General features: G+C 31.2%; 1 protein-coding gene across 32 annotated transcripts; it reads right to left on the bottom strand.

The window, feature by feature from the left end:
* Nucleotides 1-3,105: 3,105 nt before the first annotated feature.
* LOC145804497 (uncharacterized) lies at nucleotides 3,106-14,286 on the bottom strand. 32 transcript variants are annotated; one of them, XR_014346315.1, is made up of 14 exons: nucleotides 14,064-14,286; nucleotides 13,560-13,962; nucleotides 13,307-13,458; nucleotides 13,065-13,169; nucleotides 12,823-12,883; nucleotides 10,902-12,327; nucleotides 8,986-9,103; nucleotides 8,744-8,897; nucleotides 7,265-7,352; nucleotides 6,706-6,776; nucleotides 5,713-5,753; nucleotides 5,243-5,353; nucleotides 4,494-5,004; nucleotides 3,109-3,470 (listed from the first exon to the last, which is right to left on the bottom strand). XR_014346315.1 is itself a non-coding variant. In XM_082898578.1 (12 exons), the coding sequence occupies exons 8-12, from the start codon at nucleotides 8,776-8,778 to the stop codon at nucleotides 3,415-3,417; spliced, it is 291 nt and encodes a 96-aa protein (XP_082754704.1). In that variant the 5' UTR covers nucleotides 8,779-8,897; nucleotides 8,986-9,103; nucleotides 10,902-12,327; nucleotides 12,823-12,883; nucleotides 13,065-13,169; nucleotides 13,307-13,458; nucleotides 13,560-13,962; nucleotides 14,064-14,286; the 3' UTR covers nucleotides 3,108-3,414. The 32 variants fall into 32 exon arrangements, 2 of the variants coding, with proteins under 2 accessions (XP_082754704.1, XP_082754703.1); XR_014346309.1 differs by having other exon boundaries at nucleotides 3,112-3,470; nucleotides 5,239-5,353; XR_014346331.1 differs by having other exon boundaries at nucleotides 3,113-3,470; nucleotides 4,494-4,676; nucleotides 4,964-5,004; nucleotides 5,239-5,753.
* Nucleotides 14,287-14,946: the final 660 nt, after the last annotated feature.

Here is a 14,946-nt window from a genome sequence, read left to right as displayed (position 1 = left end):
ACAAAGTATTGGTTGGTGTGCATTTCAATTTTAATTTTTTTATAGATTATAGAGCACTGGCTGGCATGCATTGTTTGGTATTCAATTTTAATTTGATTTTTTTTTTTGTAATTGTCAAGCATTGGTTGGTGTAATTTTTTTTGGATTATTGTGTTAACAAATGTACAATATCTTTGGTTTGTGCGTTTTATTTTGTATCTATAAATTTTTTTTTTTTTTTTTTTTTTGACTTGCTTGGTAAGGATGCTTTTATTTTTAATTTTTGTGTTGATATGAAGTTTATGCTTTAGAGTCATAAAGTTTGTTAATAAAATCAAAATGTTTATGATTGAGTTACTTGCCGTACTTTAAATAGTTGATTAGGAAATGTTTATTTTCAAGTTTTTTTTAAAAAAAACTTTTCAAAATTAACCAGACCTTGATTTATATTTTGACTTCAATTTTTTAGCAACAAATGGAATAAATTATATTTTAACCCAACAATTTTATATTCAATTACATTTTGATTTTATCATTATTTGCACCGTGCCTTTAGGCACGGGCATACACTAGTATCATTATAAGTTAGATTATGAAATTTTTTTTTGAGGTGTCAAACATTTTCTATTTGTAAATATCCTACATATTGAAAAAAAAAAAGAAAGGAAAAAGAAAAAAAAATGTGTAGCTTTTGGATATTTGTTTATTGGTTTTGTTTTATAGACATAAACAATTGATGTTTCAATTTAAAAAATTACAAAGTAAAAAAAAAAAAAAAGGTTTTTTAGAGATAAAAAAAGCTATTTAACTATTCTATATACTATTTAAGATGGACTATTTTAATCACATAAAAAAATAAAAATTATATTTAGAGATTATCTCTATATATTGTGCTATTATATACAACTATAGTAGTAACAAATTAACTATAATATATATGAAAAGTTATATTTAGCTTTCATTTTTAATTAATTGAATTATAATTAACAAACTAACAAATAACAGTAATGGTATAATGAGATAGAAAGATGATAAAAATAAATAACATAATGATATTTAAAATTTTTAAATTTACCTAGCTATACAAAAATCTAATGTTATAGAAAAATCTTAAATTCTCAATAATTTTTCACATATTCTATAAAATAAAATGGCAATAAAAAATAAAAAATTTGATACCCATTTTTTTACTTCAATTTTTTTGTCTTCATTGAAGAAAACAAAATCCAATCATAATCCTTGGTATAGAATGGACATAAATACTTCGATTGCAATTATAATCACCAATAATTCTTCTCTACCATGCAAACCTATAAACAAACACATAAATCTCACTAAAATCGAAACCAAAACCAAACCAACAGCAAAGAAAGATAATCACATAGGGAAACAAATAAAATTAAAAAATAAATAAATTTATGCAATGAGAGGATGTTACCTCCAACAACTTAGACCTCACCTAACCCAATCCGTTAGCTCCTCCGCCAATGCCCGCGAAGTTTAGGAGTTGGAATGACTAATCAAATTATTCTTTAAATAAGACTTGAAAATTGATTAATTTGTCCCATTAAGTGATTTAAAATTTTGATAGATATACATCAAAATAAATAGATAATTATTTTACTAAATCATAATTTAAATTTAGCTATTGTCATATCTTTTTGAGATCCATATCTAAATTCTTATTTTTTTATTTTTATTTTTGTGTAGTTTCTAGTTGGTTTTTTTTTTCCAATTTATTTAAGATGGGGTTGTTGGTTTCTATTTGTTTTTAATTTAATTTATCTATAGTTTCTATTTGTTTTTAATTATTATTATTTAGGTAAGTTACGATATGAGTTATATATGTGATAGACATATGAGTTTTATTGATTTCAAGTATGATGGCGGGAGATATTTTTAAATTAGATTTGTTTAGACAGACTTTAAAAATTTTTTAAATTTAAAATTGAATATTGAGATGCTAAAGAAAGGTTTCAACTGAATAAATAAAAATCAAATTTATTAATTTTATCTATTTGTATATCTAATTTTTAGTTTAGTTTTTTTTTTTTGTTATTTTATAATATAACTAGTGTATGCCCGTGCCTAAAGGCACGGTGCAAATAATGATAAAATCAAAATGTAATTGAATATAAAATTGTTGGGTTAAAATATAATTTATTCCATTTGTTGCTAAAAAATTGAAGTCAAAATATAAATCAAGGTCTGGTTAATTTTGAAAAGTTTTTTTTTTTTAAAAACTTGAAAATAAACATTTCCTAATCAACTATTTAAAGTACGGCAAGTAACTCAATCATAAACATTTTGATTTTATTAACAAACTTTATGACTCTAAAGCATAAACTTCATATCAACACAAAAATTAAAAATAAAAGCATCCTTACCAAGCAAGTCAAAAAAAAAAAAAAAAAAAAAATTTATAGATACAAAATAAAACGCACAAACCAAAGATATTGTACATTTGTTAACACAATAATCCAAAAAAAATTACACCAACCAATGCTTGACAATTACAAAAAAAAAAATCAAATTAAAATTGAATACCAAACAATGCATGCCAGCCAGTGCTCTATAATCTATAAAAAAATTAAAATTGAAATGCACACCAACCAATACTTTGTAATTTAAAAAAAAATAATTTTAAACACCAAGCAATGCACACTTGCTAGTGCTATTGCCACAACTCAACATTGTAATAGTTCTTTGCAAATTATAAACCCAAAACTACATGAGAAAAAATATAAGGGGAAAAAAAAATTTAACTTGCCTACATGGTCACATGAGATTTTAAAAAATATATTCTCAGCACAATCTACACCACATGGAAATAAGAAAAAATCAAGTACAACAACTTACTAATGGTGCAGAGAGACCATATATATTTTGTTCAAACCTTATGTAACACAACAGATATATAAAATCATGGAAACACCTATGTAAGGACTAAATACTACTGTAAATGTTTTGTAAGGTACATCCCTTTTCTAATCACTGATAAATGTGAATGCATACAGGAAAAGATTTCAACTGTTGAAGCAATTATGGATTTAACAATTATAATAGACCTCATCAGTCAGACAATAAGGTATAATAGACCCTAAAAATATATTATATATCTGTATATAAATCAAATAATAACAAAATTCCTTCCGCAACATAAGGAGTTTATTTCCAAAACCAACCAACAATACAAAGTTAATGAAATAAAGAACATCTGTGGTGTGAAATCAATAATCTTCTGCACTTTTCAGTGTTTAAATAAACATCTAAAAAATTTTCATATACAAAATTGTAGAAAGCCTACTGTTTTAAGCATTCGCTTTAAGTGAATAAATCTTCCCTCTGTAGAGATGAACCTTGAGAGCAGTCTCAAAATGCAAAGCTCAAAAAATATTGTTTTTCCACTTCTCGTTGGTGCTGAAATGACCATATTTACATCGGATTGGAAACAGGCAGAAAAGCATTCACTCTGCAATGAGTTAAGGTACCTATACAACAAATACAAATGCATAAACAATACCAATTACACCATGTATAGCAACAGAACAATATTTTAGGCATTGTGGGTCAATTCCCTAAAGAAAATTTAGCATCATACATTGTTTGGGAGGCACGGTGTAAAGAAAATTTAGTGTATGCCCGTACCTAAAAGCATGGTGTAAAGAAAACAAATGGGAAAAAGGATACAAATGGGAAAAAGATTAACAAAAAAAAAAAAAAGGTTTGGGAGGCATCCATTGCCACTGGTGGCGACATCATTAGCAGGGAATGAAGGGGATGCGGAGGAGGCACATGTGAGGCGAACAGAGTCGGTGATGGCTTAGGGGTGAACGGCAGTGTTGTAGGTGTAGGGAAAGAAGAGAAAGAGTCAATAGAAGATAGAAGAGGTATGGTGAGAAAGAAGAGAGAAATGGAAATAGTGAGAGAGTGAAAAAAATCTCAACGCTTCACTTTTTAGTTGGGATTATCTAAACCATTCTAACCAAATATAAGAGAAATATTTTCAAAATTTGCTACAACTATAAACTGAACTAACTACACAAAAATCACCTAAATGAACATCTATAAATCTAGAAACAATGAATCAAACGTAAAAGTTAAAAAAACCAACTCATCAATAATGAAAATTCAGTGTTTGATTTTTCCTTGGACTTGCAGTACCTTATTCACAAATCACAATAATATGTTTGAATATAGATATTAGACTTTTCTCAAGTGTACAAAGGTTCTAGAGTTCCAAATAGGAGACGTTGCACATGATAATACATATGTAAGCAAATGATCCTTCTAACTGAACCTTTTTATCAAGCATTACATATGCAACCAGTTGTGGCTAATACAAAACACATGGAAGGCCAACTCAATAAATAAAAATAATAATAAAAAAAACAAACACATGGAAGAAGGAATTATTTGAAAACCAACAATGAACAAAAATGTGCTACCAAATAAACCTTGGAGTTTGAATCATATTTAAAATTTTTGAATGAAAAATGAAGAAACTTACGCACTTTAAAACACCATTGCACTGATGGAACACATACTTGGGTGTCCCAGTGGCATAAGTCTGTCTAATAAACCATCATCAGGAGAAGTGTTTTGCGCCCAGGCTTAGTTTCTCCCTATATTCCAGTCAGTCAACTTCCTATCAGCGCTGTAATTTTGATTTCGAACATAATTCTTCATTTAGTTATCTAAAAAATAAAAAAGAGCTACATTGGTCTACCTTCTCATCATAATATGTAAATCAAAGAGCTAGGAAACGAAATTAATGTAGCAGAGGCAGAAACGGGAGGGGAAAAGGAAAAACAAAGAATAATCAATATCTGGAGTTGTAGACATATTTGAATTTCTACATATTTTAAACAGAATAGAGAACAAAAGGGCAACTTTAAAATTATAAATTTCACGAAGGGCAACAAAAGCTGAAAGAGAAAGAAGGAGAGGAGTGAAACAACAAAATCTGAGCGAAATAACTTACCGGAGTGAGCTCTGATGGGGGAAAGAAGGAAACAACAAAAGCTGAGAGAGAGAAAAGAGAGAGAGTTTTAAATTTGAAATCAAGAAACCTACGCACTTTAAAATACCATTGCACTAAAGAAATCAAGAAACCTGTTAATCACTTGAAGATACAAAGCAAGCAAGAGGGAAGAAGAAATTATTTGAAAACCAACAATGAACAACAATGTGCTACCAAATAAACCTTGGAGTTTGAATCATATTTAAAATTTTTGAATGAAAAATGAAGAAACTTACGCACTTTAAAACACCATTGCACTGATGGAACACATACTTGGGTGTCCCAGTGGCATAAGTCTATCTAATAAACCATCATCAAGAGAAGTGTTTTGCGCCCAGGCTTAGTTTCTCCCTGTATTCCAGTCAGTCAACTTCCTATCAGCGCTGTAATTTTGATTTCGAACATAATTCTTCATTTAGTTGTCTAAAAAATAAAAAAGAGCTACATTGGTCTACCTTCTCATCATAATGTGTAAATCAAAGAGCTAGGAAACAAAATTAATGTAGCAGAGGCAGAAACGGGAGGGGAAAAGGAAAAACAAAGAATAATCAATATCTGGAGTTGTAGACATGTTTGAATTTCTACATATTTTAAACAGAATAGAGAACAAAAGGGCAACTTTAAAATTATAAATTTCACGGAGGGCAACAAAAGCTGAAAGAGAAAGAAGGAGAGGAGTGAAACAACAAAATCTGAGAGAAATAACTTACCGGAGTGAGCTCTGATGGGGGAAAGAAGGAAACAACAAAAGCTGAGAGAGAGAAAAGAGAGAGAGAGTTTTAAATTTGAAATCAAGAAACCTACGCACTTTAAAATACCATTGCACTGAAGAAATCAAGAAAGCTGTTAATCACTTGAAGATACAAAGCAAGCAAGAGAGATGTGATATAGGATTTATGGATACAATCATGGAATTAATTTTCTTAAATAAACCTGATGAAAAGTGCAATAAAATAGAAGCACAAATGACAATTCAATTAAAGAAGAATGCATGGATAGTTTTTTTTTTTTTTTTAATTTAAGCTTTAAATTTTGGTTCCCCCATGACTAAAAGGATATATTATATTAGAAGTCCTATTGAAATTAAGTTGCCAAACTATAAAACAATATGTGCAACATATGGATTGTGTTGAGCCATGATATAAGATAAACAAATTTACTTATCACACTATTATTCGTTTGTAAATGGGCATTGGACGTTAAAAAAAAAAAATAATATAACGGTGATATCATATTAAAAAAAATTGATCATATCATTGAATTTTTATTTTGTGAATGATGCAGCCATTTTATTGTTCTTGGTTACATTGTTTTATCAAGAGTTGTGCCTCGTTTGGGAATTCAAACTCAAATTTGGAAGAATTGTTAAATACTCTGTTATCTTCAAATGCTGTACAATTCTATGAACCAAACATCTTTGAGGAAAACAAAAAAGAATAATGAAATTGTGAGTTAACATAGCTGAAAAACAACAAAGGAATTGGTGACTTGTTTCCTTTCTGTTTGAGTTGATTTTTTGCTAGATGTGCTGTTTCACATTTTTACATCAGATAATATTGTTACAAAATCTAAATCTTTAATATCAAACACAGAAATTAACAATTTTTATACCGGAATGCAATATTTCAAATAAGATAAATTAGAAATCAAGAAATTTATTGAAATCAATGTATCAAATCTAAAAACTGAGAGCGAAGACTCACTGTCTCGGGGATAAGAACTGAACCGAAACTTCACTGATACAATGACGCTTCCTCGACAATGTTGAAATTTCCTGTTAAAAATAAAGTAAAAATTGTCGAAATTTCAGAGGGAGGGTAACACCATAATAATTAAATCTCATTCTCCAAGCCAAGTCTGGCAATGGTAAGGAAGATCGAAGGTGCTGTGATTGTGTGAAACCACATTTATAAATTGAAGGCACTTTATGGGTACTTTTTTCCGGGAAAAAATTCGTACACACAATAACATGAATATAAACAACAGCAACAATAACATCCAATCAAATATAATCGAATTTCACAATGAACTCAAAAAAACCACTAAAATTAACCAAACAACATCAGAAATCGCAATTATTCATATGTAGATACAATTAAAAAATAGACACAGCCCGTCAGAAAGAGAAAGAGAGAGGCAGGACACGATGAACTCAAAAAAAAAAAAACCTAAAATTAACCAAACAGTATCAGAAATCACAATAATAAAAAAAACACACAGCCCAACAGAGAGAGAAGGGGAGAAGTAGAAACCGAGGACTACCTTGCGAGCCGAGTTCGAGAGGCAGAAATCGAGGACTGGAGATTTCCTCACTATCAAGTGAACATCTTCATTTGCTCTATGGCCAGATCTGCATGTCAAGTTTATGTTTAAAAGATGACTATCTAGTCTTCAATCATTAATTAAGAAAAATAAATAAACGAAGATTGAGCACATTGATACATTTCTAGTATAACCATCATCAAAGTATCCAATTCAAATTAAAACCAAAATCAAAATTCGTTATAATCATAAGTATTTTGAAGTTCACCATTTATCATTTAGAAAGTCCAAACATAAATTTATGCCACAAAACAAAAACAAAAAAACAAAACAAATTTATACTATCTATCAAGTAAATCAACAACCAACATAAACAACAACCAACAAAACCAACTTTAATCTTCAGTAGCTTTCCCAGAACTATATGTTAATATTTTAAATAACAAATTTTAATTGATCTCTAAGTGAGTTACTCGAAGCTTTCCCTAGTCTTAAGTTTACAATCTCCTTTTCTAATGGATTTTCACCACCATATATGCACCATAAATACTATAATTTACATCTAGTGTAGCGTAACAAATCCCATATTTCTCATATTCAAATGCGGACATGCTGTAGATTTCCTCACTGTCAAGTGAACATCTTCATTTGCATTATGGCCAGGTCTGCGTGTCAAGTTTATGTTTCAAAGATCACTATTCAGTCTTCAATCATTAATTCAAAAAAACAAATAAATGAAGATAGAGCACATTGATACATTTCTAGTATAGCCATCAAAATATCCAATTCAAAAAATTAAATCTATTCAAGGTTGAAGAATATATGCCACTGTCAAAAGAAGCAAATAATACACTATCAACAATCCCTTGGTATAATATATGAAGTTTGTCCCAGTGAAGGAAGTGTAGGTAATACTGTAGGAGCTATAGAAGGCAAGGAATATATATATTAAGATTAAAATATATATATATATATATAATTGTGACAGGGTGCTTTTGTGGGAGAAAATTGAAAGGATGTAGCATGCAAAACAATACAATATGAAGTGGGTTTAAGTCAATTGAAATGTTTAAGTTTGACATCAGAACTTAATTACAAAATTAGCATGCAGAACAATACAGTAGATACTTAAAAAATCAAAAGAAAGGAAAGGGTATGCAGTCACTGTCCCAAATTCGCATGTGCTTCCTTCCATGTAGGTTCAAACAAACACATACAATACACAACTCAAAATGTTCACTGTGATCTGATTCCCAATCCATAGTGTTGTAGCATACATTGTGTTGAGTCTGTATTGGATGTTTAAAACTTATTTAAAAAAATAGTAATAATACTGTACAAAAGTATGAGTTAGTGATTTGTTTGATAATATAAATATTTTTCGTATTTATAATTAGTTACTTATTGATTGAGAAATAAAAAAATAAAAAAAAGTATGAATAGAGCTGTGGTCTATTTCAAAGTATTGAAGAATTTTACTTGAAGCTTTCCTTGAACACATTCTGTTTGAGCATGAAGTGGGTTTTGCATCAACAGCGGCAGTGGTGATGATGAGCAGCGGTGGTGGTGTTGCAACCTTATAGACAAACCAGACATAGCCATAAACTGATCTACTGGAATGCAATAAACTGATCTACGAAATTAGAAATCAAGAAGTTTATTGAAATTAATTAAAAGAAGTAATAAACTGATCTACGAAAGGGGAGAGGCAGAAATCGAACCTTGCGAGTGCGAGTTCGAAGGGAGGGTGGTTGTCGATGCTGAAATTTTTATTCATACGAAACAAATTGAATGGAAAAAAAACCTAACTTGGATCATCGTCCGTATATCATCACCAACCTGAAAAAGTGAAACAAAGAGAAAAAAGATTCATCAAATACCACTTTCATTTTAAAAATAACACCTTTTTAAAAAATAACAGAGATTGCCCGTGCCTGAAGGCACTATCTAATAAAATTCTTATATTACAGCCTATGTGTTGCAAAAATGTTAACGATCATAAAAATGTTTTATGAAAAGTGTCTCAAAGTTGTGATCAAATAGCCAAAAATGTTCAGGATCAATCAATCGACCTACAAAGGTTAGATGATTTTTCATAAAACTACTTAAGAGAAATTATGTAGTATACCCAAACAAATATAGCCTTAAATAGTATGTCAAAAAAAAAAATTTAAATTAAATAGTGTGTGGTTTAACTCGGTTACAGTCGAATTCACATGTGAAGTGAATTTAAAACATACATTACTTTATTAACATTTGTTTTGTGTTTGAATTCTTGATCTATATATTATTTTTCTTAGTATTTTTTAACGTATGAAGTAGCTGACATTATTTGATAAGCCACTTTGTAGGTGAATCACCTCAATTTCTTAATTATTGTTCTTAAAAAGCAACTAATATGCTATTTCCAATATTTTTTATTTATCCATTAAATTAGAGCTACCCTTAATAAAATAAGGGGAGAAATGATGGGAAGTGGTCAATGTATACGTCCTAAAAAAAAAAAAAAAACAAAACAAACAAACAAACAAACAAACAAACAAAATAATAATAATTGGAAAAAGAATTCACACCAATAAAAAACAATCTCTTCTAATTTTATATGTAATGATATGACAAATTACATATTAACTTTTGATTTATTACAAATTCAATCATGTAACTCAACTCCATTGCGATGTCATTGCAAATGAATTGTAAATTCCAAAGTGCAAGTCTTTAACATTAATCTAGAAGAGTTACCCTCTATCTTTCGTAAACAAAATTCTTGTTCTTTCAATTAAAATTCGCCAAGAAATAGATAATTAAATGTTTTGCTAATAATAAATTTAAATATCTAAAATAAAACATCATTTTCTTATGGAGAGTTATATAATTGGAAAGATCCCAAAACTAAATTAAATACGACAGTAATTCCATGTACGCATAAAAATCAGAAAAACATGCATACAAAATCAATATGCAAATTGATTCTAGGTGATGTGAAGACTACAACCATAATGAATTTAAACCACAATAATTTTTCTATATATAAATTGTAGTGCTCTTACTGGTTCCATTCAGCAGAGAAACATTTGGGTCTAACCCCAAATAACACTTCAGCTACATAAATTGTAGTGCTCTTAATGGTTCCTTGCCGGTTCCTTGATGTTGTATTGGGATATTAAATTTGTGGAAAAATAAAAATAAAAATAAAGAATAAGTGAACAAAGTAAAAGCTCATTGCCAATCATGATACATTTCAGACCCAAAATTTTTTAAAAAATTAAATCCAAACCCATAAGCTACATAAAAAAATAAATAAATAAAAATTGGGATAAGAATGCACAAACAGAACACCAAAAACCCTCTTCCCTTATTATATAGATATATGTTTGATAATACAGATGTTTAGTAAGAAAACAAAATTTTAAATTTGGATGATTTTCACTTCTATTTCTTTACATTCAATAGAAGGGAAATAGGAGCTCAAACTCAGGAACCGCACCTGGCAAGAGAGCACCACAGGCCTTAGAAATTGAAAAAGCTAGAAAGATAACAATAATGTGACTTGGCAAAAGAATTTAAAATAGCAATGATATGATTAAAGTCAAATGAATAGAGGATAAAGTGGTGTAAAGGTAAAAAAGAAAATTACCAGCCAATGCCAACCACCAAGACCAACAGCCTTCTTGACGACACCTTGTTCTGTTGTTCTGTTGTTTCCTGTTACAATAAATTTGGTGTGCCTAGGAAGAACAAAAAGCTCTTCATCCCCGCTTTCTTCTCGAAAAGGTAAGAGAATCCGAGAAAAACATAAATTTCCCCTAAATTTCCCACTTGACAATTTCGAGCAACAAATAGAAATCAAACCCAGTTACTTCAAAAATAAGCAAAACACATCCGATTAAAATGCCTAAAACGTCTAAATTTAGTCGAAACCTTCCTTGTCATAAGCAGCTGATATTAAAAAAAAAAAAAAAAAAAAAAACCAAATTCATTAGAAGAACACCCATCAAAGCAAATTCGGTCTTCACTATTCAGTACCCAGAAGCAAAAATGTTGTATAACCTAGTATTCATATTGAATTGCAGACCCAGAAGAACCCATAAACTTCAATTCATAGAGTGTCTCTTGTTCTAATTTGTACTTGGACTATTCTCTTCACACATTTCAATTGAATGAAGCTATGATATTACTGAAGATGAAAACAATAAAGATTGAGGGTATGAGAGAGAGAGAGAGAGAGAGAGAGTTCTGTATTAATGTTGATTCTTCAAGGGGTCTGACACAAAATTTTGAAGGGAATGTTGAATGCGATGAGCCACAAAGTTCAACGGGCCTCTCAAATTCACGGATTTAGTTTGACAGCAATAAATGAGCAGCAAATTAAAAAAAAAAGAAAAAAAAGAAAAGTTTTGCAAACTAAAAAATAAAATAAAATAAAATCATACTCGCTATCCTAAAAAAACCCAATTTACCTTTCAGCTTTCTCTCACTAATTCGAACAATTATCAGAAAAGTACACATACTGAAAAAGAAACTTGAATTCTTGAGGGGGTGAGTGTTGGCTGACTAAAACAGAAACCAAATAAGCCCTAGAATTTAGAAATTCAAGAAAAGGTCGCGAAACAGAAGCAGAGAAACAGAACATACCTGTTCACACGACTCCGAGAAAGTAACAGAAGCAGAGAAACACCGAATGCGAGAGAGAGAGAGAGAGAGAGAGAGAGAGGCGAAACAGGGGTTTTCTTCGGCAAGAATTCGGAATTTGGGGTGGGATTGGAGTGGAACGCTACGGATCTGAAAGGAGAGGGAATCGAAGGTTTGAATTTGAAGGTGGGTTTTGAAGGTGGGTATTTGAATTTGAAGGTGGGTATAAAAAGGTGTTATTTTTTAATGGATAAAGGGAAAGGAGATGTAATGAATCTTTAAACCCAATTTCCCATCTCTCTAAACACTCACTCCCACACCCCTAAGAAAAACCACCATTCTCCTGCTGCTGCTGATAGTTCAGAGGCCTCCTGAAGAGCATAGTGGACCCATCCTCGGCTCTGCTGCACCCCAAACGCACGCCGCTCGTTCTGATACACAAAATCAAATATATGATACCATCAAATTGTTTAATATTGAAATTTGCATAAACAGTGCTCTAAAAATTATCAAAAGTGTTTCGGAAGTGAAATACTGGAATGTGAAATTATCAAAATTATGATACCATCAAAAATTATCAAATATATGATACCATCAAAAGTGTTTTGTTTTCTTTAAACTGATAAACTGATCAAATTTTCTCATAAACTGATCTACTGGAATGTGAACAGGCGAAATTTAGATCGAACACATCTCAGCCAATTCTATTCCACAAAATTTCTACTGGAATGTGAACAGGCGAAATTTATCTCAGTAGAAAATTTCAAATGTGAAATAAAACCAAAATCAAGTAATTTGATTTATTTATCTCATATACCTAATGACAACACAGTGAGAAGGCGAAATTTCTATTCCACTCCATTTTTAAATAAAACCAAAATCAAATTTCTATTCCACTCCATTTTCTTTAAACCCTAGTTACTTACTTCAGAGAGAAGGCGATTCTTGGGAAGAAGTTTGGGGACTTCAGGAGGTAGAACCACATGTCTGCAAAATCAACAAGTCAATAACCAAAGAAGTCGAAATTTCCAATTTTTTTTTTCCATCAATCCGATGTGGCAGCGCCGACGCCGGCGAGGCGAGAACTACTGAACGCCAGATCAACATAATTAAAAATAAGAGACAGCAGCAAGTAATCAACATAATTATGTTGGGGTGTGCTAGATACCATTGCAGTATTGTTATATTGCATATTGAATCCATATCCCTGGGGTGGACCAGTTTGCCAGCCCGGAACTGGTACAGAAGATGGATAAGTTGCAGCGAATAAATTCTGCATATAAAATATAATTCATTGTAAGATACTTATCAAAAAAGAACAATAAATTGTAAGATGTGGAAAACCATGAACAAAACCAAAAGGAACACAAAAAGTAAGAGGATGGAGCAAATATGTAACTCCATCATCACCTCTGGAAGTTCTGTTCTCCCACTTGGTTTAACTTCCATGAAGAGGATTGTGAAGTGACGTCTGGGGCAGGTTTTGAAAAAGCCTGCGATATTTGTGCAGATGGTATACTCGAAGGACCTTGTGGATTTGAGGCAATAGACAAATTCCATGGCTGCAAAAATAGCATAGTGTATTAGGTAAAATTTAAAACTACTACAATAACCATAGCGGAGTTGTATAACTGGATGAAAGAAGATAAGCCATGAAGCACACCTGATTGTTTGAAGATCCACTAACTGGTGGAGTGAATGGCTGAGCAGTAGGCTGACTACCAGTAGCAGGAAATAAAGAAGGTTGATGAGGAAGCATGTTGGGCCACTGCCCTCCATCAGCAACTTTGACAAAAGAATTTGCACCGTTTGATGGCAATCCCGATGAAAATGTTGTCGATTTGTTTGCTGTTGCAGCTACTGGAGCACCAACCCCAAAGGGGGGGACATGGATACATGCCCAACAGGTGCTGCCACTGAAGTATTAACAGGGGGAAAATTTGTCAAGTTGTCTACCGGCACAGCTGCTGAAGCATTATCACCAAAGAGTTCAATGTTTACTGGGTTAACCCCTGCCAACGCCTGGCGTGAAAACTCGTTGTCACACAGCCATGCAAATCTATCCCCTGCAAAATCGATAAACAATCAGATGCAAAGTGTTTCCGAAATTAAAACTCAAATTATCCTTTAATTAGAAGTGGTCTGAAACATGGGTGTGAAATCATACTGTGGATACCATTGCAGTGGTCTGATCGGAACGCCAGATATGAACGCCAGATCTCGACCTCCTTCCGAAGATCGATCAGATCAAGCCCTAGATCGAACACATCTCAGCCATGCTATACTGTAATGCTATCTGATCTCGACCTCCTTCCGTCCTTCAGCAATGCTATCTGATCTCAGATCGGTTGTGAAGCACAGTAGAGAGAGAGAGAGAGAGAGAGAGAGAGAGAGAGAGAGAGGGAGTTGAGGATAACGTTTGGGTAGAGGCAGGCGTGGGAGAGAGAGCAGAGGCTGTTTGGGCGGGAATCAAACACATCCCAACCATTGATATATATTTGGAATTGATCTCAGCCATTGAATCAAAATGTATCTCACATACATTTTGATATATTTTTCAAAAAGCTTTGTGCCTTATTATATAGATAGTCATCAATGTCAATTTTTATACAAATATGAGAAGAGAATTAATTAAATTATACATTTCAACCAACCACATACTCAAACTTTGACCATTTCAAAATGTTATTTCACTATAATTCCAATTAATAGAATCTTCAACTCTTAATATTTTTTTTATCAAATTACAATTTGATAAAAATTTAAAAAGATGAATCATTGAAAATTATTGTTTTTTCCATCAAAATTGATGAAAAGAAAAAAAAATTGGGATAAGAATGAAAGTTCTTTTAAAAATTGATAAAAATTTAATAAAAAGTTAAAGTAATTCATATTAAATCAAAAAATTGTGTAATGAGTTGAATCAAATTAAATTTATTTATTTATTATTATTTTCGGTATCTGTTTAGTAATTTTTTTAATATGTTTGTGGGCTTGGGTATTGATTGGACTTAGATTGGTATGAATTTCCAAATCGTTTGATTGTGTGG

Source organism: Camellia sinensis, chromosome 12, assembly GCF_055761805.1.
Source record: "Camellia sinensis isolate YWXY chromosome 12, ASM5576180v1, whole genome shotgun sequence".
Classification (NCBI taxonomy): Eukaryota; Viridiplantae; Streptophyta; class Magnoliopsida; order Ericales; family Theaceae; genus Camellia; species Camellia sinensis.
This window is presented reverse-complemented; position numbering and strand designations above follow the sequence as displayed.

Excerpts from the sequence above, each read along its gene's own strand:
- LOC145804497 (XM_082898577.1), bottom strand. The coding sequence starts at position 8,778 with ATGCTCAAACAGAATGTGTTCAAGGAAAGCTTCAA. Across the intron at positions 7,353-8,743 it reads GTGTTCAAGGAAAGCTTCAA|ATCTGGCCATAGAGCAAATG; the intron begins GTAAAATTCTTC and ends CTTGACATGCAG. Across the intron at positions 3,471-6,705 it reads CAGTTCTTATCCCCGAGACA|GTACCTTAACTCATTGCAGA; the intron begins GTGAGTCTTCGC and ends TTTGTTGTATAG.